Here is a 26075-nt window from a genome sequence, read left to right as displayed (position 1 = left end):
CTTTGCATACCTTTACAGATGACACGCAGCCATCTCTTAATAATCCTGTAGTAACATGACATGGTAATTTAATGGCAAGTGTAGATCTGTAATAATGTCACGTATTCTATAAAAGCTGCCTGTTTTCTGTCTCTTATCACATATAGGACTCCCCCCGATATTAAATGTGAATAATAGTAACTATAATAACTATAATATTCTTTTTTTCTTTTAAACTAGATTTTCTCTGTACAAATACATACGTAGATACACACACTGGGCAAAGCAATCACTTTTTTCAGAATAAATCTATATTATCTATTTACAATATATCCAGTATATTCTGTGGTGCAAAAAGGTACAAGACGTGTTTGGTATGTCTCAGTCGGATGATTCGTGATGTGCTGTACAAACTGGCTCGAAACCATCAAGACAGACGACACGTGAGGAAATCAGTTATTATTCCACGGACATCTTCAGTTTTCCCCCTGATTTAACATTCAGTACACATGTGCATGTCTGCTTATATAATATTTTCATTGCGTAAGGAGAATATAAATAGGTGAGAGGGGAGACGTGGTCTAGTGAGGTGATTTGGGTCAACCCTGTGTAGAGCATTTTACTTCATTTTAATATAGTTTTGGAGGTATAGCTGTAGGAAATCAAGCCTTCTCTTGAGTATGATGGTAGCAGATGGCACTTTGTCTTGTGGTGCTCAAAGCACCAAAAAATACACATCAGAAAATTAGTAGCAATGTGATTTCTAGAAATCAAAATCCAATTTATCAAAAAATAAATAAATAAAGTAAATAAAAAATTCACTTCGGATCGATTCAAATCTTGTTGTGAGCAGTTTTAATGTGTCCACCCTTTAATGGACTGGCTGCCTGTGCGGTGTGCCCTGCCTCTCACCCTTGATCCTGAATATAATAATGGATGGATGCCTACAACTCAAACTCCAGGAAAGTTCGGACAATGTGGAAAATGTCAATAAAAACACAATGCAGTGATTTGAAAATCTCATAAGCACATTAAAAAAACGTGTAAACAAATGTTTAATCTGAGATATTTTATTATTCTAGGAACAATATTACGCTTATTTATAATTTGATGGCAGCAACCCATCTCAAAAAAGTTAGGATGGGATCAACAAAAGGGGAGGAACAGCGTGTAAATATAATACTAAATAAAGGTTAATTGGTCAGTAACATGGCTGGCATCTTAGTGAGGCGGAGTTTCTAAGAAGCAACGATGGCAGAGGTTCACCGACCTGCAAAAAACAACATCTACAAATTGTGGAACACTTTCAGAATATTGTTCCTTAATGTAAAATTGTAAAGATTGTCAATATCTCATCATTAACAGCACAATGGGCCTTCACGCAGCACTGCTTTGAAAACAGGCATGATTCTGTCATACAGTAAATATCACTGCATGGGCTCACAAATACTTCCAGAAATCACTCTCTGTGAACACAAATTGCCATCCACAAATGCAGGTTAAACAACCATAATGTAAAGATGATCTAGAAAATGTGTAGTCTTCTCTGGATCATTTAAAATGGACTAAGGCACATCCTCTGGTTTAAAGAGGATAGGACACCACCACGTCTATCAACAAGACAGTGCTACAGCAGGTGCACTAAACTGCAGAAATATTACAACAACACGGCTTTGCTGACACGGAGGTAAACACGGCCATGTCACAACATTTTTTTTAGATGGATTGCTGCCATTGAATTCCTTATCTTTACATTATCGGGGGGGGGGGGGGTTCCCTCAATTTGAACATTTAGTATGTTTTCTATGTTATATTGTAGATAATCATATGGGATTGTGTGATCTGCAAACTGTTGCATTATGTTTTTATTAATTTTTTGGGGGGGGATTGAGTTGTACATCCAACCAAAAAAGTGTTCAGGTACAAAACATTACAGCTCAGCACCGGGACCTCTTATTTACATCCTATCATGGTTATGCCTCTTGTCATAGATGCTTCCTTCTGCCATTTTTTCTACTTTTAGCAGTGCAAGGCAAGTGCTATCTACAGTAACTCCATTACATTCAAAAGAAGGCAGGCATGTCCACAACTGAGCAACTCAAACCAGAAGAAAAAAAAAATCTAGATGTAAAAACAGCACTACAAAGCATAAGAAAAACATGTATATTTGATTTTTGGATAACGTTTTCTTTTTAGGTTTCCCTAAATCCAAAGGTAACATCCCTATGCACAAGGCAACCTGTTTGGAGTAAATAGACAGGAGGAGAAAGGCTTCTTTTAGCCTTGGTTAGGATAAATTACCAGCCTGGCTCCCTGTTGCTCATGGGTAAGCAGGCTGAACAAACAGTACAGAAGCACTCTCCCCTCAGTACAACTCAGAGGTGCAGATAAAGTGTTACATGTTGCAATGCAGCAGACTCTTTCCTGAGCTGTGTGAGAGCACAACTTCAGAATCACAGCATACAGATACTGTGAGGATATCTGCTATCTGTTCAATTTTAGAAAATCATGCAACAGTGAAGCACCGAATCATGATTGTCATCAGGATATTAATTTAGGATAGTTTAGTTAGTAGCAGCATCCTTGCTTACTACACTAACTCGTAGGTGGTAGAGACGGTACGGCAATTTATCTTCTTTGCCTTTTTTCACACACACTGATTATGAGTTCCCTAGAAAATGGAGAAACAAATAAGCTGGTGCTCTTGTTTCTTCACATTATGCAGAGATGAAGGAAAATGATTATGGTATAAAGTAGTTAGATTAGCTGCAAAACGATCCCTCACTGAGTGTGGTAATACTGAAAACAGGGAGATGCCATGAACATCAATATCCTCAAAGAAAACAGAATCTTCCCCTTTTTTTTTAAGATATGTCATGTCTTTTCAGGGTGCTTTTTTCTGACACTCCAAGCTCACGTACACTTGTTGGATAGGCGACATTTAAAAATGCTAAGTCACCATACACCCAACAGCGTGAAATCCAGACAGACAACAACAGCTGCTACCAGGTGACAGGCTGAAGAGAAAAGAAAGAAGAAAAGTCTTTCAGAAATACCATCAAAGCTACTCCATGTTTAAAAAGCACACAGCCAAGTTAAGACTATAAATAAATTCTGAGGAATGCATTTAAGTCACACAATATAATCTTTACTTTACTTTTTTTTGCACTTCTTTTGTCTTACTATTCAAAGTAAGCTAACTTGTGCTCCAGCATGTGTTTGTTGAGTGTGAGTGTGCGGATCTTGTCTGGCGCAGGGAGTTTGTTACGCAGCTGATGACCTAAACGATGCTGCGGGAGCCGCTGGAGTTGCGCCTGCGGGTAAGAGGCATGGTGTGGTGAAGGGGCATGGGTGAGTCGGGTGGACAGAATTGGTGGGGATGGTTGTAAGGTGGAGGAGGTGGTGGCAAAGGGGGTTGAGGCCCATCTCCCTCTCTGACACGCGCAGGTGTTGACAGGGCCGACTGGATGAGCTGATGGGTGGCCGGGCCTTGGCTGAGGAATGCCTCCATCCGTCCTCGCCCACTCTGGTCCATGACAATCACCTTGACAATCTGCTGGCACTGGATGAGTGTTTCTGGGCGGAGATCTCCGGCCTGGACTGGGCTGAGCAGGGCAGGTGGCGCAGCCAGAGCCAGTGGCGTTGACTCAATGCTGGGCTGGCTCAGCTGATAGGTCTGCAGCCTGTTGTGAATTGACACCTAGTTTAGGAACAGTCAGAGAACGCATGAGGAGTTACCAGCCTGAACGCAGCCTCTACGCAGCCCTCTGGTGTGTTACGCACATGGGCATGCAGGCATGCAGGTAGGTAGTATGTAGAGCGAGCGCATGCAAAACACACACTCTCATTTTCTCTTGATCATCTCTTCGATGATTTAAACTTGAGTTCACATATTTACACGCACCAGCCTAGGAAGAGAAGAGGGTTGCTGGGTAAGACGAGATTTTCTTAAGGAATTATGGTGGGAACCCTTTGGATTTTATGAGTGTCGGAGTGCGACACAGGGAGTGGTCATTGAGTGGCAGACTGATAGGCTGAAAGATAAGGGAGTGCCAGACGAGGAAAGAGGTGACACCGAGGGCGTGGTGTCTCCCTAACACAGTGACTTACAAATCTAAGGGACTGATTGAAAGGGAGGAGAAGGGGGCTGGGAGTACGGGCAAAGGAATAAAACAGAGAAAACATCTTCTTTCACTTCGCCTACTTACAGGAAGGGCTGGTTGTACAGACATGCACACACGTACCCACACACACAACAGACCTTTAACAGTATCAAGCTTATCTGGCTTTGTAGATGTATTCTTGGAGCCAGCCAGGCTTATGGTGGCTTGCAGTGGCTTATACAGTAAGGCTGGCAAGCAGCAATTGATGAGAGAAGGAATGCTATATAGCGAGTAGAGTGGCTGCTCATCTACTCATGAGGCACAGTGAGAGACAGTTTGTAGCACCACTACACCAGAGTCCTCTCAGCATCCTTTGTATCTATGGCTGCATAGTCAGGATGTGCCTCAGGTGGAGCTCTTTTAAAGCAAAGCATAAAGCACACTTTCTTGTCAGGATGAGGCACAGCCCTTGTCCAACCACACACACGCACACACACATATAAAAACCACACCCACAGAGCTGCAGACGCAGATACTTACCTGAGGGAGACAAGAGTAGCTTTGGCACTCACCTCTACTGTGTTGTTGTTGCCGGTTTTATCGTACGCATCCTGGCCTGTGGGGGAAAAACAGGCAGATTTCAGCTTCACATACAGAATTTCGAAAATGTCAGAAACAGACTCTCATACAGGCAACTGTCATTCAGTTAAAAAATGGTTCTTGAATTTTTTTTTTAAAATACATTTTGCACAGAATCAACTGAACATGTCATGTTTTCATATTTTAATACTACAGTTTTCTCATAACTGGTAATATCCAAATACACCGTATCAGCACAAACGTCTGAGGCATTTGTGCTCAATCACAGCAGTGGACATGTTATGATGTGGGCTTTTTTTTGCAGCCACAGGATCTGGGACCTTGCCGTCACTGAGTAAAGCATGAACTTCTCTGTATACCAAAGTTTCTAGAGTTGCTATGAGGCCATCTCTCCAACAGCCAAAACTGGGACATGCAAAAGAAAGCACGTCAGCAAATCTACAACACATTGGCTAACCCAGTCAAATTCCAGACTGCAGATAACACATAACTTTAACATATTTCTGTAAAATATAGTTCTTCAAGATAATGAATCATGGGGTGTACTAAGTTTTTCATATGACTGCAGATCATCTGAAAATTTTTTCCACAACTGTAATTGGCACTCTAGCCTCATCATTAACATATGACATTGGTATCCATCCTCTCTCTGAAAAAGGACCGTGTATTATAATTATTTATTGAATTAGAGACTGTATCAGATCTGAAAGTCTCTAACACCTGTGTACAATGTAAAAATGACAACTGGACAATCTTTTTGAAGCTATTTCTCTGTCTTTCTTTAATATTTCAAAAGTGACAGTGATGGCTTTCTCACCAGCTTTTTCATGTACCTTTTCTCCAAGAACTTGTTCTATTTCCTATATTCCCCTGAGCAATGTTTGCATTATTATGAGTAATATATTCTGTGTTATGCTGCACAAGCAAAACCAGCACCTGAGGGAGAGCCGTGTCCTGTATGTGCATCCATTTGCCCACCGTTAGTGTGTAAGCCATGTGGCTGGATGCCTTGTTGCCTCTCCAGTTCCCCTACAGCATGAGAAAGGGAAAGTTCAGTGAGCCGTACACAGGTTGATCAGTATTTGTTTACATAGATTTTGCAGATTTTGAGGATTTTCCTCCTTACACTGGATGTGAATCTGTTCCATCTCGTTGACCTCTGCGATTGACTCTCTGAGCTCTTCTGCAAACTTCCTGAGCTCTTCTCCACTTGGAGAGCAGAAACTCACCAGCTGCTTCTTCTCTGAAGTAAACGGGCTCATCATGGTGACACCATGGGCATAGACTGATGAGAAACCCCAACAAAGAGAAACAGAAGTGTTTTTACCATAACTGTGACTGGAAAAACGAATGGATAATCCAATAATCAATACCTAACACAGATAATCTCAGCCTTTCTTTCTTCCTTCCAGTAACCCATAAGCTCTCTCAGTTCACACACCTTTTCTATTATCTTTCCAGATGGATTTAGTGAATTATTTGTGTTTATAGATTCTCAGAGCTTCACCAAGTTCACAAACCTTACTCGATGATGCACCCGAGGACTCAAATGTTGATAGGAGATTGACAGCACACATAAGAGATTGACAGTAAGATGCTCTTGTAGAACATAGACAACATCTTGATGAATGTACAAGCAAAATGCTCTTTCTTTAAAAACTTAAAAAGACTAAATCTTAAAAAGAATAAAAATATATCCTTCAGGATATCTGCTGTAACACTGACAACAGCGTGTTAACACTGGTATACTGGTGAGTGCTTGGCAGTTCCTTAAAGTATGGATCCTGACACTGACATTGACAGACAACAGTGCTGTGGATGGCTCAGCATTTTTCAGCACAGGGTGAAACTGCACTGGCAATAAATTGCTGCAGTGTAAAATGGCAGCTTACATTCATTGCTGAAGAGGTGAAACTGCATTCCTAGGAGACCCATAGCTTTACAGAAGGTGTATGAAGCAGAGCTTTTCTTCTTGGGACATAGCTTCAGGATCTAGAGACATACAACACGGAAATATGGTTGGTTGCATTTGGGCACATACTACATGTTCTGAAATGGTTTCTAGTGCTTTTTAATGGTTTTTAAATGTTAAAATCTTACCAACAGTAGGTCATTGAAAAGGAAGACCTCTCTCTGGAGCTGAGACAGTTTCTGTTTGTGAGGTTTGTTGGCATCAGGCACCTCAAACAGACGACAGCAGCACACTAGACGTCTGTGGGGCACGGCGAGAATCTGGACAAGGTTAAAGAGATGAAGATGACAGCTAGCACAGAGCAGGGGATGGGCTGCAGCAAAATAATCCGTGATATAAGATAAAGAAGATTGTACAAAAAAAGGGCAGACAGCTCTCTCAAAAGACAAAAGGAAATGCAGGACTTGCACAAAAACGTGGCTATTACTCACAGTTTTTAGGCCCAGGATTGACTGCTCCACACGGCTCACATAGGTGACATGGTCTTCATTTGAGCGGAGCTCTCTCTGCTGGATCCTTTCATAAATACCTGCAACCATCTCTCTGGGGATGTCCGCTCCATCATCCACACCTGAAAGAAATGAAGGGTTCATGCAATGCATGAGTAGCCACCATACACATTTTAACAGATAGGTTTAACCCCTCCCCCCACAACCACCGCCAGCAAAACAGATTCAGACACAACATCAAATCTGACTAAATTATAACCTGTCTTTATTATAAACTGTCTTTACTTGTTGGTTGGCTTATGTGATGGCCAAAGATGAATATATAACCCTTTCATGCATTGTGGCCACTACAGTGGACAGCTATTCAAAGGCTGTTTTCTTGTATTTGTATCAATGTTTATGGTATGCTTGCACATAAACCACTACATTGGACACTGATGTGTCATTCCATACCCTGCCACCCACTGGTCACCCAGTGGGCTGACTAAGTGGATGTGTAAAAGAAAACTCTTTGAAAATTACATGTTTAAAAAATGAAGTTCAAAAATCTTTTTTCATGCCTAAAAATACTTAAGAAAAAACCCTCACTGAGGTTGTCATAACTCATGTATGAAAGGGTTAATTTGGTTGGCCGTTCTCTACCCCCTTTTTTTGCACACTTACATCATATGTAAAATATCTCACCACCGTTGCAACAGTTATTGACTGTTGCATGCACTGTGCATGCAGCTTTGCACATTTGTACATTCAAGGCCATAGTTTAAAACAATATATACACAGTCCTTGTTTATTCCTGCAAAACTGAACATTGTCCTTGGTCAATGTGACAAAATAAATTACATTAGAAAGGTGACATCACCTTTGATATCCAGATTGAAGAGGAGATATCCACAAATGGTACGAGAGGAGATAACACAGGAATAGTATCAAGAGCACAGAGAAAGTCAGAGAATGGGGGGAAAAAATCCATTTTTTGATTTTTGGGTTGATTTCAGACAGTGAAGTCAATACTTGAAATCAGATACCAGATAACAGTTCTTTAGGCTGGAAATTAAATAAGCATCTCAAAAGTTTTGATTACTCACAGACTTGACTGTGACTCATTCTAATGTGCAAATTAATGGAAGTATTAGAGGGAAAAACACACAGAGGAAGTTAATGGGTGTCTTGAGATTGAGTGTAAACTTAACAATCTGAATTTCAAACTGTGTGACTGTATCACTTTTACCCAACATTTTAATGCCAAATTAGTTTGTGCCGTTATCGCAGCGTGTGTGTGCTGACATTGTATCCTGGCAGTTGTTCCACTATCACTGTGGAGCAGCACACTCAGCTGTAGAAGATAATATGAAGGAAAAATATGTAATGACTGAGAAATAGATTTTTCTGTTAACTAAAGGCACAAATAACAGTGAAATCCTTTTTCCTTAGGCCATTGTTGCCGTTAATATATGAATCTGCTGAACCTTTGGATGGAGACAACATTCAGAGCTATGGGAAGCTCAGCCGCGGCGATGAGTTGCTTCTGGAAAACCAAGCTCAAATCATTAAATCTCACGCTAAGTGAGCCTCAATTAAATGGGCCGCCGCCACGGCCTCTGGGGCAGCGCTCCGAGTCAAGGATATCAGGAATCTCTTCCCGCACTGATGATGGTTTCCTTGATGGTACCGAGCATAGGCAGCCAACCACAGCCTCTTTGAGTAATTTACTTCAGTTCAAGAAGCTGTCACTCACGGGCCTGATAGTGAGGTTGAAGTGAGGTCGATAAGAGAGTGCCTGCTGTAAAATTTTGACTTCCCCTGCCATCTGCTCTCTTTTTCATCTTCACCGTCATTCTTTCCACCACACCAATCCACTGTGAGTGATCTACAGTAGAGGGGCACGTATGTATAAACAAGTTTACTATTTATAACCAGTGCTCGTGCCCTTCTGATAAAACCACTTGCTATAAATGTTGAAACATGTCTGCAGCTCATTATGCCAGCTCTGCCCACAGGGACAGTTAGCTCTCGCATGGCACGTAGAGTAAAACCTGTAGAAAAATACTCTCTGCCTCGCAGTTTGAGCACATTCTTACCTCTTAGGTTGCGTATGAAGTCATCAAGGCCCATTTTTCGCTGGGGTTTGATGTTGGGCGAGTACATATCAGTGTTGAGGAGGACGACAGCAAAGGCCAGAATAAATATGGTGTCTGGATTGTGAAACTGCTGCACCACGTCAGGATTACACATACAGTACCTCTGACTGTGGAGGACAAAAAGGAGTTATATTTTTATATTTTTTTCAGTGGAGGTCACACACTTCTCTGTTATGTATTTGAAAGCAGAGAACATTAAGCATTGCTGGCGCAACAATACTGAAATCCTGTTTATTAGTCAGACAGAATCCTGAGGAGTATTATTTCTTTTGACGGGATAGATTGAGGTGAATTTTTTCTAACAGAATGGCATTGCTACGTGTTTGCAAGACACCACAATTTTGTTGTCATAACAAAAACATCACAAAAATGTAATGCCAGATTTTAATACTTGTGTTCACTGCAGTGTGTTAAAAATGTCCTAGCAGCACAGAAATACATGGAAAAACTAAATGAAAAAACAAGATGATAATGATGATGACGTGAAATCACACTCAGATGCCAAGTTATTACATACACATGGATAATATTCATGCAGCATGACGTCAAAGTCCTGTTATGGCTATTTTTAACTTGCATTCATGCAATGTAATACGATGCATGGCTTTTTGATTTGGTGAGCCTATCGTGCACTCGTCAAGTGTAAAATTAACAAACAACATAAGAAATATATGCTCTGTGTTTATATATTTGTGTATGTGGATTTCTTACAAATACGGTGCTGTGCAAAAGTCTTGAGCCACCCCTCATTTCTTCTTTTGGTGCAAAGAAAATGGGAAATATGTGTAGGTGAAATGGGCAAGCACGAATGCAAAAACAGCACATGATTCAAAAACAGGGTTTCTGACAAGCTTGAAGGTCAATATTTAGAATAATCGCCTTTATTCTTCAAAATTGTCGCACTCTCTTTGGCAAGCTTTCTTGTAATTTCTTTAAGTAGTCTTCAAGATTAGTGCTTCATGCTTCTTGAAGGATATTCGAAGCTCTTCTTTAGATTTTGTCTGCCTCTTGTTTTGTTCTCTGTCAAGATGATCCCACACTGCTTTAGTAATGTTGAGAACCACACTCTGGGCAGGCTGTTAATTCATGACTGGTAGTGTTACATGTTGTGTTTTTCTACCCAGGTATGTTTTTATTGCATTGAAATTGGAAACACTGCCAGGCTGAAAAGTACACGTTGTATGTCAGATGCTTTCCAGACAGTATTTTATGGTGGATGAAAATCTAATTGTACTTTTCTATGTTTATAATTTCATCAAGTTTTAGAAGATCCTAAACAAACCATGACAGAGCCTCCACCGTGTTTTACAGATGGCTGTAGACGCTCGCAGTTGTATCTCTCTCCTGACCTCTGTACAATTAACAATAATATGAACCAAATGTCAAATTTGGATTCATCACTCTACAAGGCCTGCAGCCACTGATTTTCAGTCCAGTTCTTGGGTAATTTGCCACACCTCAAACTTTTCTTCCTGTTTTCCTTCCTTAAGAATGGCTTCTTGACAGCCATCCTTCCACTGAGACCATTTCTAATGATGCTCAGCAGTCAGGTTCACCGCTCAGGGCTTGTGTCAGTTCTTTTCTGAATTTTTCCTATTTTCTGGAAAAAAAAACTTTCAGATAGTGTTCAGTTGCTGTAGACTGATCAATTGGTTCTTTGATAGGTCACCTGTGATGTGAAGACAGAAAACCGATTCATCCCTTGAGTTTTGTGCTTGAGGTGCATTTTTATGGCTTAATGACTGAAAATGAAAGTGGTCATTTACAAGGACTGAACTGAAAATGAGTGAAAAAGCAGTACTCATATTCAAAGAAAAACTTTGAAAGACCTTCTAAAAACATGGGGAACTATTGACTAGCTCGAGACCACTTTAAAAAAATTTAAAAAGCGGTTGGGTTCCCTGGCAGCAAAATATGAAGAAGGAAAAGGTGGCTTGAGACTTTGGCACAGTTATTTACACACACACTAACACACAAACACACACACACACACACACACACACACACGCACACACACACACACACACACACACGCATACAACTGATTGGTGAGTTCATGCTATATAAAAAAAATCAGGACATCTTTAAGAGAGATGCTTGCATACTGATCTAGTTGTAAAGACAGTAGATTCCTGCTGTAATTTGAAGATAGATAATTCTCTTTCTAATCTCACTAATTAACTTTAGCTCAAATGTGAAAGCCGTCACTCCACCATATATGAAAGACAGGACAGCAGAGAAATTTGACAGTGCAATACAGCTAAGAAAATTCTCCCCATTTTGTTTAGGAACCAGAGATGCTGCATTTGGACTTGCTTTGACCCATTGGTGCCCATAGCCTTCACAAACTCTCACTTCCACCCCTCCTTCTTCCACAGCTCTTTCCTTCTCTTTCTTACTGTCACTTACACTTACACAGTGGGCCATTTCAGTGGCGGGAGGCTTTTATCTTTGCAGTCAGGCACGATGCAGACACGGAGAGGGGCTGCTCTGCTCTAGAGGACTATGCACTTGGAAGAGCGTATGCAATCAAGAGGTCACATCTGAGACCGGTGCAACCAGAAAGCCATTTCTCACATTCCAAACCAGAACTGAAGTCAGAGGAGTCAGTGAGTATTAATCACGCTGTACAGTTCAGAAGAAATGCCTTTGTTTGAGAGAGACTAGATCCTGCTCGTCTCAAACTCCTTTGCAGATAGAACAGGCACCCGCACATAGATACAAAACCACAGACTCACAGATGAATCTGTATCAGCAGACTTGCCAACTTCTGCAAAAAATTAATCAAAGACTGAATTCAAGGCAAGCTCTGCTGTATCTGTGAGCGTATGCATGCAAATGGGCATGTGCATGGATGTGAAAGTGCATATGTGTGCATGTTTTCTCAGTGAGTGAGCAAACAGTTGACTAAATCGGTAGTGGTAAGCATGAGCGTGTATTTCTGTTTCATTCACACATTTTCAACCACACATCTCCGTCTTATGTAACCAGTTTATTTAAACACTAGCTCTGATCGCTTATCTTCATATCTGCATATAAAAGTTGCATGCCAGCTGGCACAAATACCACTTTGTATAAAAGAACTGCTTTCGACAAGAGTACAACACGCTTCAAACAGATGACATAACCAGTGTTACATAACAGATATGGTAGTGGATGTCTGGCAGTCCCGATAAAGCCCGCTCATTTCTGACCTAAACTCCCAGCTCCAGAAAGTGTGGTCTCAGATCACTGATGACTTTATAATCTGCACCCAGAGGCTCAGTATGTATGATTGAGTGTTTCTGTGATTAACTGATGACCGCAGTGGGTGTTCTGATTGGCCCTCAAATCAGAATCAGAGAGGGGAAGTGTCATGACTGCTCCCTTTCCTCTCTTCCCTCACCACCTCTTGTTTGGAATAAGAACACTTTTCTTAATGGATAGGCCGGGGATTCTGTACTTTTCACATTATCTAAAATCTAGAATCTAAAAAACGTCTCAATCCAAAATAAATAAATAAATAAGTGGTGCTTGCTGTCAGTGTAGCCAAACCCCCCATAAACAGTAGTGTCTTAATCAGTGTCATAGACATGCAGTGTTTCCCTAGATGTGCTAAAGACACTTTGATCAAGCCACATTTTTGCACTGGATCAAATGTTCCTTCACTTACAATCGTGGGCATTAATTCAACAGTGAGTCATCTTATGTTAACTGTACTATTTTTTCTACTTACAATATGATATTCTTCATTGATGTGATGTTAATTTGTATAAATAATTAAAGACAAACAGAAAAGAAGGCGTACGTTTAAATTACAAACTGAAAAACAGAAATCAAAAACGTGATTACTCATCTCATTTCCAGGTTAACTGAATAACACACCCACAAATTACCCTGTAAAAACCGGAACTGACTCAGCTCTGTCCTTGGTTGTGTCTCGTGCAACATGAGGTTAGAAATATTACCCCTCACAGCAGAGCATCCGGTTAGAGCTTTTCTTTGAAAAATGCTGCCTAGAACACTCTTTAAAGGATGCTCTAAATCTCAGGAGTCACTTCTGTATTAAATGAATATTAAAATCTTTTCAATGGGGTCAAGATCATGTGTATATGCTCTGAACCAGAACACTATTTATGGAAAACTCTTCTTCAAAAATGCCCAAACAGTACATACAAGACAGGAATGGTTTCGAAGAAGAAAACCACTGTCGACAACATGGCACAAAAACAGCAAAACTGAGAAAATAACATCAATGAATTCTAGCACATTCTTTGGTTAAAAGAAAAGCAAAATAAATGCATTTGTAGATGATACAGATAGATCCTGCATGCCTGATGTCAATAAGGCAAGAAATACCACAGTGGCTGAAGAGCACCAACAGTGAAACATGGATGTAGGCGTAGGCTGATATGGGAATGCATGAGTGCACAAGCTTGTAGGGGAGATGACATTTACAGATGGCTCTATGAATGCATCTTTATATACCCAAAGACTGAAAGAAAAGACGACTCGCAGTCTTGAAAGGACAGGTCAGAGAAAAAACGATCAGTTTTAAAGGAAGAAGTGAATGCATGGCTATATATATATATATATATATATATATATATATATATATATATATATATATATATATATATATATATATATATATTCCCTAACTTGAATGTAGGATAACTAATTTGGAATATTTTGCAAAGGATAGCAGCACAGCAAAATCCCTCCAGCAACGAGAGCTGAAAAAAATAACTTGTGAGAAATGGCAGAACAGTTCTCTACAGATTTGGGACAGAATGGTATCCTCCGTGTCCAGGAGGAATGAATCTGTCAGCACAAATGTTATACAACAGGCAGATAGAAAATATATTTTTAAAAAAAAGAAAGAAAGAAAAGAAATCACTAATTGAAGTTGTACTTACTTGTTCTTGCACTGAAAGACATGCTGTATTTCTGGCATGCTTACATTAGCCATGCTAGCAGTATTGTATATCAGCAGTTTTCATGAAACTGCGCTGTTCCAAAAAATAGTAATGTCAAAGTGTCTTACTGTATATTTTACAGTTTTGTACTGTCTTTCTAGAATATCATTAAATTTACATAAGTACACTGTGATTTTACATGTCAAAGGTAAAATAACTGTAAATATAGTAAAACATAATTTACTTGTTTTTTTTAAATATATTTTTTTGTACATACAGTGGGGCAAAAAAGTATTTAGTCAGCCACCGATTGTGCAAGTTCCCCCACCTAAAATGATGACAGAGGTCAGTAATTTGCACCAGAGGTACACATCAACTGTGAGAGACAGAATGTGAAAAAAAAAATCCATGAATTCACATGGTAGGATTTGTAAATAATTTATTCGTAAATCAGGGTGGAAAATAAGTATTTGGTCAATAACAAAAATACAACTCAATACTTTGTAACATAACCTTTGTTGGCAATAACAGAGGTCAAACGTTTACTATAGGTCTTTACCAGGTTTGCACACACAGTAGCTGGTATTTTGGCCCATTCCTCCATGCAGATCTTCTCGAGAGCAGTGATGTTTTGGGGCTGTCGCCGAGCAACACGGACTTTCAACTCCCGCCACAGATTTTCTATGGGCTTGAGGTCTGGAGACTGGCTAGGCCACTCCAGGACTTTCAAATGCTTCTTACGGTGCCACTCCTTTGTTGCCCGGGCGGTGTGTTTTGGATCATTGTCATGTTGGAAGACCCAGCCTCGTTTCATCTTCAAAGTTCTCACTGATGGAAGGAGGTTTTGGCTCACAATCTCACGATACATGGCCCCATTCATTCTGTCCTTAACACGGATCAGTCGTCCTGTCCCCTTGGCAGAAAAACAGCCCCATAGCATGATGTTTCCACCCCCATGCTTCACAGTAGGTATGGTGTTCTTGGGATGCAACTCAGTATTCTTCTTCCTCCAAACACGATGAGTTGAGTTGATACCAAAAAGTTCTACTTTGGTTTCATCTGACCACATGACATTCTCCCAATCCTCTGCTGTATCATCCATGTGCTCTCTGGCAAACTTCAGACGGGCCTGGACATGCACTGGCTTCAGCAGCGGAACACGTCTGGCACTGCGGGATTTGATTCCCTGCCGTTGTAGTGTGTTACTGATGGTGACCTTTGTTACTTTGGTCCCAGCTCTCTGCAGGTCATTCACCAGGTCCCCCCGTGCGGAGTTTGGAGTCTGACTGTTTGAGGCTGTGGACAGGTGTCTTTTATACAGATGATGAATTCAAACAGGTGCCATTCATACAGGTAACGAGTGGGGGACAGAAAAGCGTCTTACAGAAGACGTTACAGGTCTGTGAGAGCCAGAGATTTTCCTTGTTTGAGGTGACCAAATACTTATTTTCCACCCTGATTTACGAATAAATTCTTTACAAATCCTACCATGTGGATTCATGGATTTTTTTTTCACATTCTGTCTCTCACAGTTGAAGTGTACCTCTGGTGCAAATTACTGACCTCTGTCATCATTTTAAGTGGGGGAACTTGCACAATCGGTGGCTGACTAAATACTTTTTTGCCCCACTGTATGCATATTTAGATTGTAAAAATACATTCAGAAATGTATCATAATTTCACAAATATGTGTCTGTTATGTGAGAGAATGATCTGTTAAATTCAAATGTAATACTATGGAAAAATTGAAAATTAATGAGAACAATAATAATTAAAGGAGTATTTGAATTATAATTTTGCTGAAAATTTCATGTCATCTAGGATGGATGTTGGGACACATAATAACATGACGCTAAACATCGGCCAATGAATGTGAACTAACAACCACAAGGTCGCGGGTATGGCTGCACTGTAGGAAAAAATCCTAATATAAAAGTATTTTACTGGAAAAGGCAGAATCCCATGTAAAATTAGCACAACAAACTCTATTTTCATTACTGAAAATAACTGTATTTTCATGAGAAAGTTATTTTCTGTTATTTTACGGTAGTATTTTGGCGCCCCAGCTGCCAGAATATTACTGTTTTTTTAAGATGTTTTTTTTAACAGTGTGGTCCTCACATTTAAATTGTAATGTCGATGATGAGCCTCTGACAAAACTTGTAGTGCAGTCAGGCAGCATTTTAATCTGTCCATTATTTTGGTTTAACTCAAATACCTGCAAAACTAATGACATTCCTACCATCTGTACTTCCATCTGCTGTTTGCCTTGCGTGCTGTTTAGCAATGCAAACTGATATGGTAAACATGGTGATCATTACCTGCTAAACACAATGGTTTTGTGAACATGTTTGAATGCTGACAATAGTATTCAGCTTAAAGCAGCAGGCCTGTGGGCTGTTCACTGTCTTCAGAGGGACAAACCGCCCTTGTCACAGAAGAAGGAGGAAACTGTATTAACAGTCATAAGATTTGTCAGAATGAGGATGCAGAAATTTGTTGGCGGCCTACTAACAAGCTGAACATTTGTTATGGTGTGAACAGGGAAAATGACGTCTTGGTTAATGAGTTCAAAGAGGCCACTGACTCAAGCCGTGTCATGCTGGTGACAGTGTGGGCATTCCTGAGGGAAAGAGCAGTACATCAAGGGAAGGACATTAAATGTATAGAGCAATTCAAGCAATTTCTCTGTAATAGAAAACAATGAAGGGCATTTTTATTGCATTTTTAGTCCTGAGGGGACGCTTTGGATATCTTTAGGACTTATCAAGGACATGGCCAGCCAGGGGACCAAAGTTGCAGCTTTTATTTGTCTGGTTGCTTCTATCTGTTTATTGCCTCAGTTAAAGGTTAAATAGCATGATTTTAAAATAAAACAGTTTCCATCCAGGTATTTGTTAGAAGCAAAGCTAGACAGTTTGCAGGAAAGGTATAAGTGTAGTCTGCAAACTGCAGTAAGTCTAACAAGTTCCACTTGGCATTTCAAGACCTTTATCAGCAGCATACACTAGCGTGACTTCAGGGCTGGATTCAACACAAAATGAGGACAAAACCAACTGAGGCAGATCTTGGTGAGTAACAAACTTCTACATATTCATGTGTGATTTTGAATGGGATGGACACGCAACTACCCAGCATGCACCAGCAGCCTAAAAAGAAAATGATTTGGCCAGGGAAGTGTCATCTGGTGAAAAGAGAGCTGCGAAACAAAGCATCTATTCTTGTCCTGATGGAACACACGCTGATTTTGCTGCAGTGTAAATCCCTATTGTGATTGGCTGATGATCAAACACTGTTGAGTTTATTCAAAGGTTACAGGAAATCAGTGTAACTTATTACAGTTTTTCTCAAATGTTAAAACACAAAAGCCAATCCTGTAACCCAAATGACCAGTAGTCTAAACACATTTACTAAATGTAGCCACCATATTCCAGTACCATAAACACATGTCACATGAAGACACAATTCACAAAACACAACCCTCTGTACTCATAAATCTAAACACATTTTTCCTTGCTAAAACACATGTTGCAAAACAACTCTGCTCATATCCTCAAATGAAAGCCCATGTGATGCAAAATGCTTGCCACAGTCACCAATCTTTGAACACAGGGAACACACCTGGCGCCATTCACTACACACAATGACTCAAAATTGAAGACACTTGTTGCTAATGCTGTACCCACATGTAAAAGCAAGTTCAGAGTGCACAGTATGCTGAAGGTTCCAAACAAACACAATGGATGAAGGCAGAGTCAGGGGAAGAGGAATCTGATGCAGAGGAGGGAGAAGAGCTGGCCCTGGAAGAAGAGGAGCAGGCCAATGAGGAAGAGGAGTTCAAATGAGAGGAGGAAGAGGAGCGACCAACGAGGAAGAGGAGAAGGCCAACATGGGAGAGGAGAAGGTCCAGGAGGGAGAGCAAGACAACCTCGCACCATCATTACGGACGAGATGCGAGCAACAGCTCAGCGACATGATGCCGCACAGTGATTGTGGTGTGTGTGGTGTGAATAACGTAAATAAAAAAACTTCACACCCTGTTCATGTTTTCAAGATTACTGTTGTGTGCAATAGATTCTGTTTTTGCATTGAGTTGTGTTACAGTAGTGTACGTACATGCAGGATTTTCTATAGATTTATACTACTCATATGAAACTCACAAATCTAAATGCCTAATCCTCTGCAGAGATCTACGACGATCCGTTACTGTATAGCTTCTAAAATATGCATTGGCAGTTATGAAACAAAGAACCTTCTCACAAATTGAGCATTGTGTTTTCAATTGTTTTGCTGTAGTGTGTAATGCTGTGTATAGTGTTTACAGTTTTGACAGCTTCGAGCTGCTCTCTTGGTGTGGGAGTTTGAGTTTTGCAGTGGGAAGGTGTGGTTGTGTTTATGTAGCTTTAGAGAAGGGTGTTGTGTTTGGACATTGGGGGACCTGGTGGTAACGTTTGTGAAATGTGTTTTAGCATTTGAGAAAAACTGTAATGACACAGAGCTTTGCTGTCATCACAGCCTGTCGCAGTAAGCCAGCAAAAACAGCCGATTCTTCTATGTCTATACAGTGAGCTGATTAGTATGCCATCTTGGACGCATTCTGCTACCCCAAGGCTGCGAGATCAGAAAAAGCTTTTTGCTTCAATTTTATTCCAAAGTGTGTGTTCTTGGTTGTGTGCCATTGTTTTTCTGATTTGTATTGGTGGCCACAAGCAAAAGGCCCATTCCTGTTAAAATCTTCAGAGTGCACTACCCAGCCCTGCTCGGTCACATGATGCACTGCTTTTGTGTTGCACATTGTTAAAAATCAAAGCCAGAGCCCGTTAGTCAGTGAGGTTGGGTTGTGATCAAGCTGACAGTCTCACCTAAAGGCTTCGATGAGTCTCTCCACTTTCTGTGCTTCTCCCTGAACACGGACATGGGCCTGGAACTTTCTCAGGGCTTCGTCAAGCTCCATGCCTGAGAAATCCATCTCGTCCACAACACAGCTATAAAGAGACAGAGAGGGAGGGGGGGAAAGACAAGAAAAAAAGGCAAAATGAAGCTGGGTTTAGTTTCAGTACTTCACTGTAGTGAGAAGGTAACAGAGTGAGTGTGCGAGTGGATCTGAGACAAACTATCTGTACCCAAGTGCTGACGGCAAATCTCGTCATTACAGTCATAGTTCCATTACAGAACCACTGACCTGAATGATGCACATAGAGACAACATGCTTGCACGTGCACACACATATACCCACGTGCTGTGCAAATATCAGTGGAGAAGAAAGAGTCCGAAAATAGTGGGAAAAGAGGGATGAGATGGCAAAAAATGAAAAGAAAAGAGGGAATGGGAAAGAGAGAGGTAACATGAAAGGCTGAGGACAGACTGCGGTAATGGGAGTAGTACGTACAAGATTGCGCATGTACATTTAGGTGCATGGGTGTATTTGTGTCCATACAAGTGTGTCTATTTGAAAGAAAGTGAGGGTGTGTGCTTAAGTGTGTGTTCAGTGCAGTGACCTATTTCTACAGTCTGTACAACAACATCAGCAGAAAACCTCGCTACGCTGGTTCTCAGTCTGCAGCCTACACTGGGAGGATGCAAAAAAGGGGTGAGTGTCAAAGCATTAAGAAAAAGCATGTTTTCATGGATGTCTTCCATTTCCGCAAACTGGTGCCACATGTCAAGTGAGTTTTGCGCGTACGCTCATTTATAAGGTAATTGCTTTCGAAAACCAGCTCAGTTTGAGATAGCTTTTAAAATAACTGAAGTTTGAAAGTCCAAATTTAACAGATGTTTTACTTTATTTACCTCAGTTTCTTAGCCATATAAAGCAACAGTACCATCGGACTTTGTACTATGATGTATGATTGAAACTCTACTAAAGGACCTAAATGAGAATATTAGTGAGATTAGGTTTTCCTGAAAAAGAAAAAGTCTTTAAAGAGGTCCATATGGATGCAAAGTATGTATAGAAATGACTTTTCCTGTGAGAATACTGGCAAGGAGAAGAGAGATAAGCACACATGTGCAGGAGCTTTGATCATCATTAAATTGTTATCATTTGCAGACATTTCTCAAATAAGGTATCACAGTGATTTTCTGCAATATCAACAAGCAGCCAGTTTGTCCTTGAAACCTTTGTAGAGGCAGAAAAAAAAGAAACCACAAAGAACTCAGTGCCTAAAAAAGCCTCTATACAGCCTGATTCTTTCAGGTCTCCTCAAAATAGGGGCACCCTCACAAATAGCGGGGTCAGCTCCTCAGCTACATGTGAATGAGTTTGTTTTTTTCCAAGGTCAGGAAGGAATTCTAATCTTAAAGCCCGATTCAATGAGAAGTGAAACGACTGAAAATGTGAGCATTTACAGTTTTGCAGCAACGAAGCAATCTAAATCTGGTGAAGAGAACCGTGTAATAAGATTTAAATTTTCAAAATGAATACTGTGTTAAGATTATTAACTCAAATTGAGAAAATTAAATAGGCAAATAGCAAAAAAAACTTTTTCACTTTATAATGAGTAAATGCTAAATAGACTGGTACTAAACACTCAAAGCTCTACGAGCCTCAATCACCCAGACATACAAGCACTTTTTTCTATACCTAAGCACCTCGTCTAACATTCATGGACATGTTCATACTCCCATGGATCCTTCAGGAGCAGCTTGGGGTTCGGTATCTTGCCCAAGGGTACTTCAATAGGCAGACAGCAGTAGCTGAGCTACTGACCCTACAGTTGGTAGATGACCCACTGTACCTCTTAACTCACATCCGCTCCTAAACAATGTAGCTGTAAATGTTAATAAGATCTATTGCTGTCAGTCCAGATGCTGGACTGCAGCGCAGTTTCTGTTTCACTGATCTAAGGTGCTTGACATAAGATAAGAAAAAAGTGTCAAAGTGAGTGAGAGAATATTTTATGATCGGAAACTCAAAAAGTGAGGTGCACTTAAACCAGTTTTATAAATGTCATTGGTTCATTACTATGGGGATTACCTTTGTCAAATCTGACAAAATAACCCCCAAAATGTCATCATGTTCATACAAGTTTGTGCACTGACACTATAAATTTGTAAGAAGCCTATATTTCTAACTGGAAGTACAACATTTGAATGATCAGAATATAAGAAAAGGGGTGCCTTATTATCACCATAAAGTCAGTTATATCTTTTCCTAATCAAATAAACCTAAATGATGACTGATGACAGAGAAATGACATGAACTCACTCAAGGACATCTCTGTTGAACTGCAGTTTGCTGTTCCCCAGAAACTCCCCAATCATCTGCCGACTTAGGCCCTTCCTCTGCAGCAGAAAGTGAGCCACTCCGATGGCCGTGTCTGGGACGAAACCACGCGTAATCAGGAAGTGGATGCCTCTCTCTGGATTCCTGTCCGCACATAACAAATAGAGAAAAGCACATAGCGTTAGAGGGAATGGTGCGTGTAAGAAGTTTTGTGCATTCAAGCAGAGAGGTGTGTTGAGCTGAGCGCGAAACAAAATCTCTTACACTATATTTAAGAGAAAGGGTGCCTAATATGTGTGTGTGTGTGTGTGTGTGTGTGTGTGTGTCAGAGGAGGCACTAGGAAAAAGAGGGAAAAGAGAGGCACATCCGTGCGCAAAAGCTGTTAGCTGTGGACTTTAGAAAGAGACCAAGTGTTACTGATGCATATGGGTTAATTTACATTAATTTGTATTAGCTAATAATAAGTGCAGTCCAACCGTGGACACTATTTATAGGAACTCTGTGGCTCTCGCATTGTTCATGACTTCCTTGACTGCCTCTAATGTTCCACCGCATTTATTCTCTTTGCATCTGTCTCTCTCTCTCATTCCCATCCCTGCCTTCCTCTTGATGTCTTTTTTTTGCCATGGACATCAGATCATCAGAAGATAACACTGAACAGGCGGCGCTTCCCAACAATCCCAACAATCACAAACGCTAATGAGCAGCTGCCTAAAGCGGTTTTGCATGGCTGTTGGAGATGTGTTGGAGACACAAACAGCAGTAAGAGTACTTTGAACCCTGAGCCAGAGGGTGCAGAAATATTTATTATATATTTTCTGAGAGAGTGCTCGGTGTGTGTGTGTGTGTGTGTGTGTGTGTGTGTGTGTGTGTGTGTGTGTGTGTGTGTGTGTGTGTGTGTGTGTGTGTGTGTGTGTGTGTGTGTGTGTGTGGTGGTCTACTCACACATTGAAGAGGTTGAGTCCTATACGATAGAGGCGTTTGCGGTGTGTGTCAGTAGACAGGGTGGGTGAGCGGCAAGAGGCTGGATCCTGGCAGCGGTCCCTCGGCAGAGAGACGACCAGAGCCTGCAGGGCCTCGGGGCTCGGCCCCCCGGAGATCTGCTGGGGATGAGTGTAGTGGTACTGCTGGTACTGGGTATAAATCTGGGCAGGCTGTTGGTTAGTCTGGGCTGAGGTGGAGATGGAAGTGGAAGTAGAGGTAGAAGTGGAGGAGGATCCCAGTCTGTCTGTGCTGTTCTCCCCTTCCATTCCTCCTCCCCCTGCAGTTGGCACTGCTGAACCCCTCCTGGATCCTAGATCAACCATTTCCAGCTCTTCACTAGGCGGAGGTGCAGGAAACTCTGGCTCCTCCACTGACTGGTTGTCTCCTCCCCCAGCCATTCCACTCACAGAAGTCTTCCTGCTACCTGGTTGTCCCCCACCTGCATTGCCCAAAGAGGTGGTGGTGGTTGTGGTGGTGGCAGAGGAGATGGTATAGGAGCTATTGCTGTCAATATGAACTGTAACATCCCTGAACGCCATGAGCAGCGAGCTGGCACTACGTGGCAGACAAGCACTCTCAGCAGCTGCACGAAGCGCCCCGGGGTCCATTAGCAGTCCCTTGCCCTCTCCACCCTCAGACAAGCTCCAGCCACGAAGGGCCTCATCAATTGACTGCGCCAAGGAGTGCAGCTGAAAGTATGATCACAAAAAAATATAAAAATTCACATCACAACTCGTGATTTAATCAGGTCAAGGGCCATGATTCATGTATGTAAAAGCTTATGATAGTCGCAGGGTTGCTCATTAGTGGCTTTTAGTAAGACTAGTGGAACTAAATTAACAATGACAGCAGCTGGACTACTGAGTGGGCCACTGGCATTAAGATGAAACTCATTTCTATCAAGTCACTAGAGCCAGTCAGTTTAGTTTAGCTAAGTAAGATAAAGTGTAGATGCAAGGACACTGAGGGTCAGCTCTGTTCTTGGATAAGTAGTGCAAGATTTAAAGAGAATTTAAAGATAAGTTCAGTCAGGGTAAGAGAATATTGTCACGGAGATCAGTAGATTTATGATGGGACAGACTGATACTGACAGCGTGCCTCACGAATATGGTAAAATCTTATTTAACATGACTACACGCTCGTAGGGCTCCTTGGCTTTAATGAAGTCATAATGCCATGCAGACATTTGCTGATTTGCATTAAAACACAAAGTAAGTCAGAGAATAATAAGAATGTCATCAGTTTTGCAGATGTTTCATCATAAACCTCAGTATCAGACACATTCACATCTTGACCTGAGGACATCAAAGAATGATCAAAGTTATAAAAGATCCCGAGGAGATTATGAATGTCTACACCAAATTTTCTGCCAATACATTTACTAGAAAATGACACAAAAGTCAAGACGTTGTTAAAAATGTATCTTCTGAATGATGAGGACATGGTGTATCTATCGAATTTAATAGTAATATGCTCTGTACCTGTCAAAATATTTGACTAGAGGGTTAAAGAAGTCACTGGGATTCACAGTCATGGAAAGGTCAATGTCTAAAATGTACCAAAAATTGTTATAATTCATTCAGTGGTTTTCCAGATATTTCTATCTGGAGTTTATAAAAAGTTTATAAAACATTTATAAAATCATACAGTTTTGCATTCCTACAACACAAGATTAAAACAAAAAACAAAAACCTCACTTGTTCAGAGAAGCAGTCTTCCAGTTGTGTGAGTGAGGGTCCTGGGGTTTGAGGTGTGGGTGGTGCTGGGCCTGGTCCAGGTCCTGGGCCTGAGCCTGGGGCAGGAGTTGGGGGAGGTGCCGGGGCTGACGCAGGAGACGATGGGGGCAGAGACGTGGAGCGGCAAGGGGGTGGAGGGGGGGTTTTAGAGCGTAAAGGTATCTGTCCTCCTCCAGGATGCAGAGTGTAGCTGTGTCTCTGAGCTGCGTTCCGGTTTCTGCCCGAAGGGCTGGGATGCCGTAGAGAGATCCGACGAGGAAGCTTACTTTCTGACAATGAGTTGCGGATCTTCTGGAAGTTTTTGCTGAGCTGGTACTGACGGAAGGCTGTCTGGATACGACGGGCTGCCCGCCTTGCTATGAGATGGCCTCCATACTTCTGCTCCAACTCTTCTATCTGGGAAAAGGGAGAGAGCGAGTATATTAAATTTGTTGACAGGACTCTGAGACTTTAAGACATTTCAGGAATAGTACTGCAAAGCACACAAAATCTAATGAAAGATACTTATTCATCCAGCAGTAAGCAAACATGTTACAATTTTGCGCCAATGCCTGCAAAAGATCAAAAGAGCTGACTTGAATCATGAAATTCCCACTCACACCCTTCTTAAGCCTTGATTATACTTTCCACTAGTCCATGAGTCTGCTAGCGCCCGCTTGGGTCTTACTTATCAGTCCACTCTTTTTAAAACTGGTGGGTGTTTGTGTTATTAGAACCAAAGTAAACATCATCTATCATCATTCAGCTGCTAATACTGGCTGAAGGGGCATGAAAAAGAGGATGGATGGGCTGTGACAAAGGTGCTGTTGAGAAAATGAATAGAAAAGTAAACACCCGCACAAGCTTATTTCTGTTCCATTTGTTGGCAGAGCAGCTCAGCTTAAAATCTCACTGTCCTCCACAATTTTTTGCCCTCTTACATTTTCGGCGAGAGGGAATCGAAGGAGAAGTGGGAGGCAGGGGGAGAAGAGACAAAAAGGGAGGGAAAAAGGAGGACAGCCACTCATTTGTGTGTGTTTCTGTGTGTGCGTGGATTTGATCATACCAAAAGTACACACAGACACGCTCATATAAGTGAATCCATGCAACAGCGCTAGCAGTAACAGCGGACCCTTCAGCAGTTTCCTATGAGGAATAAAGACATCTCCAGCCGCCAGAAGCAGTTATTAGCTGTTACCATGACAACTTAGCATCGTTCATGCTCCTGTCTCTGTGGCAGTGGTATCCTGGGTGCTCTTTTTTCATGTGAACATAGACAGAAATAGATCTGAATGGGAATCTGTTTTTATTTTTTTGTCACCCAACTCTGTGTCAAGTGAGCAACCTTCACATGCACACCTTCTCGTGCAAAGACAGGTAGAACAACCAGCTCTGCCTCAGCACCCAAAATATGCTCATGAGCCCACATACACCTGCTAAAAGACATACCTGTTTGTTTTTATTCTCCAGGGTGCTCTCGTACTCACTGGGTCCCTCCCTTTTGGTACCCTCTGTTTCCTGTCTGTCCCCAGAGGAGGTGCCATCCTCCAGGCTCAGCATCTGTCCACTGACACAGAAATAAGAGCGGAAAGATATCAGTCCTTCTGACGGAGTAAAACTCTGATGTCAGTGGCTGGTCATCAAGTATGTGAAATGTGAAGAGACTTATAAGGGGAGCAGCACGCAGACAGTGATGTGTAGCTGTGGCGGCCCAGGGTGAGGTTGACTGGCTTTATGTGCCCAGTCCTATTTGGTCAGATTTGTGGCTCGAGTGCAAGTTGCAAGTGTGCAACTCTGAATATGTAACAGTGTAAAACTATGTAAAAATTATAATCTCCACCTCTTATTTGCTGTTTCAAACATAAAACTCAGCTTTTTCTTATTGTGTTCTGCAGAAAAGAAACAGCACATCAGCTGTTTGTCAATGTGATGAAAAAAAAATGTTTTTAAAAATCATAATTTCTTGGACCCAAAAATGACTCATTAAATGAACAATCCACAAGCAATATTC

At 41.3% G+C, this 26075-nt stretch overlaps 1 protein-coding gene across 1 annotated transcript in view; it reads right to left on the bottom strand.

The window, feature by feature from the left end:
* Positions 1–3172: 3172 nt before the first annotated feature.
* The window catches only part of iqsec3b (IQ motif and Sec7 domain ArfGEF 3b), a 32785-nt gene continuing 9882 nt past the window's right edge, over positions 3173–26075 (bottom strand). The window contains exons 3-15 of the mRNA XM_085411059.1: positions 25514–25631; positions 24047–24481; positions 22311–23038; positions 21347–21508; positions 19002–19124; positions 9182–9348; positions 7086–7225; positions 6783–6914; positions 6575–6674; positions 5809–5967; positions 5619–5711; positions 4655–4698; positions 3173–3679 (exon numbers count right to left, since the gene is read on the bottom strand). Of these exons, the coding sequence (XP_085267185.1) occupies positions 3260–3679; positions 4655–4698; positions 5619–5711; positions 5809–5967; positions 6575–6674; positions 6783–6914; positions 7086–7225; positions 9182–9348; positions 19002–19124; positions 21347–21508; positions 22311–23038; positions 24047–24481; positions 25514–25631 (2821 nt within the window). The 3' untranslated portion in view covers positions 3173–3259. The remainder of the gene's footprint in view (positions 3680–4654; positions 4699–5618; positions 5712–5808; positions 5968–6574; positions 6675–6782; positions 6915–7085; positions 7226–9181; positions 9349–19001; positions 19125–21346; positions 21509–22310; positions 23039–24046; positions 24482–25513; positions 25632–26075) is intronic.

The sequence above is a fragment of the Rhamphochromis longiceps genome, linkage group LG7, assembly GCF_057381845.1.
Source record: "Rhamphochromis longiceps isolate RC_006_pf linkage group LG7, R_longiceps_female_GT1.1, whole genome shotgun sequence".
In the NCBI taxonomy this organism is placed as follows: domain Eukaryota; kingdom Metazoa; phylum Chordata; class Actinopteri; order Cichliformes; family Cichlidae; genus Rhamphochromis; species Rhamphochromis longiceps.
Note: the sequence above shows the minus strand (reverse complement) of the source record. Positions and strands in the feature narration are given on the sequence as shown.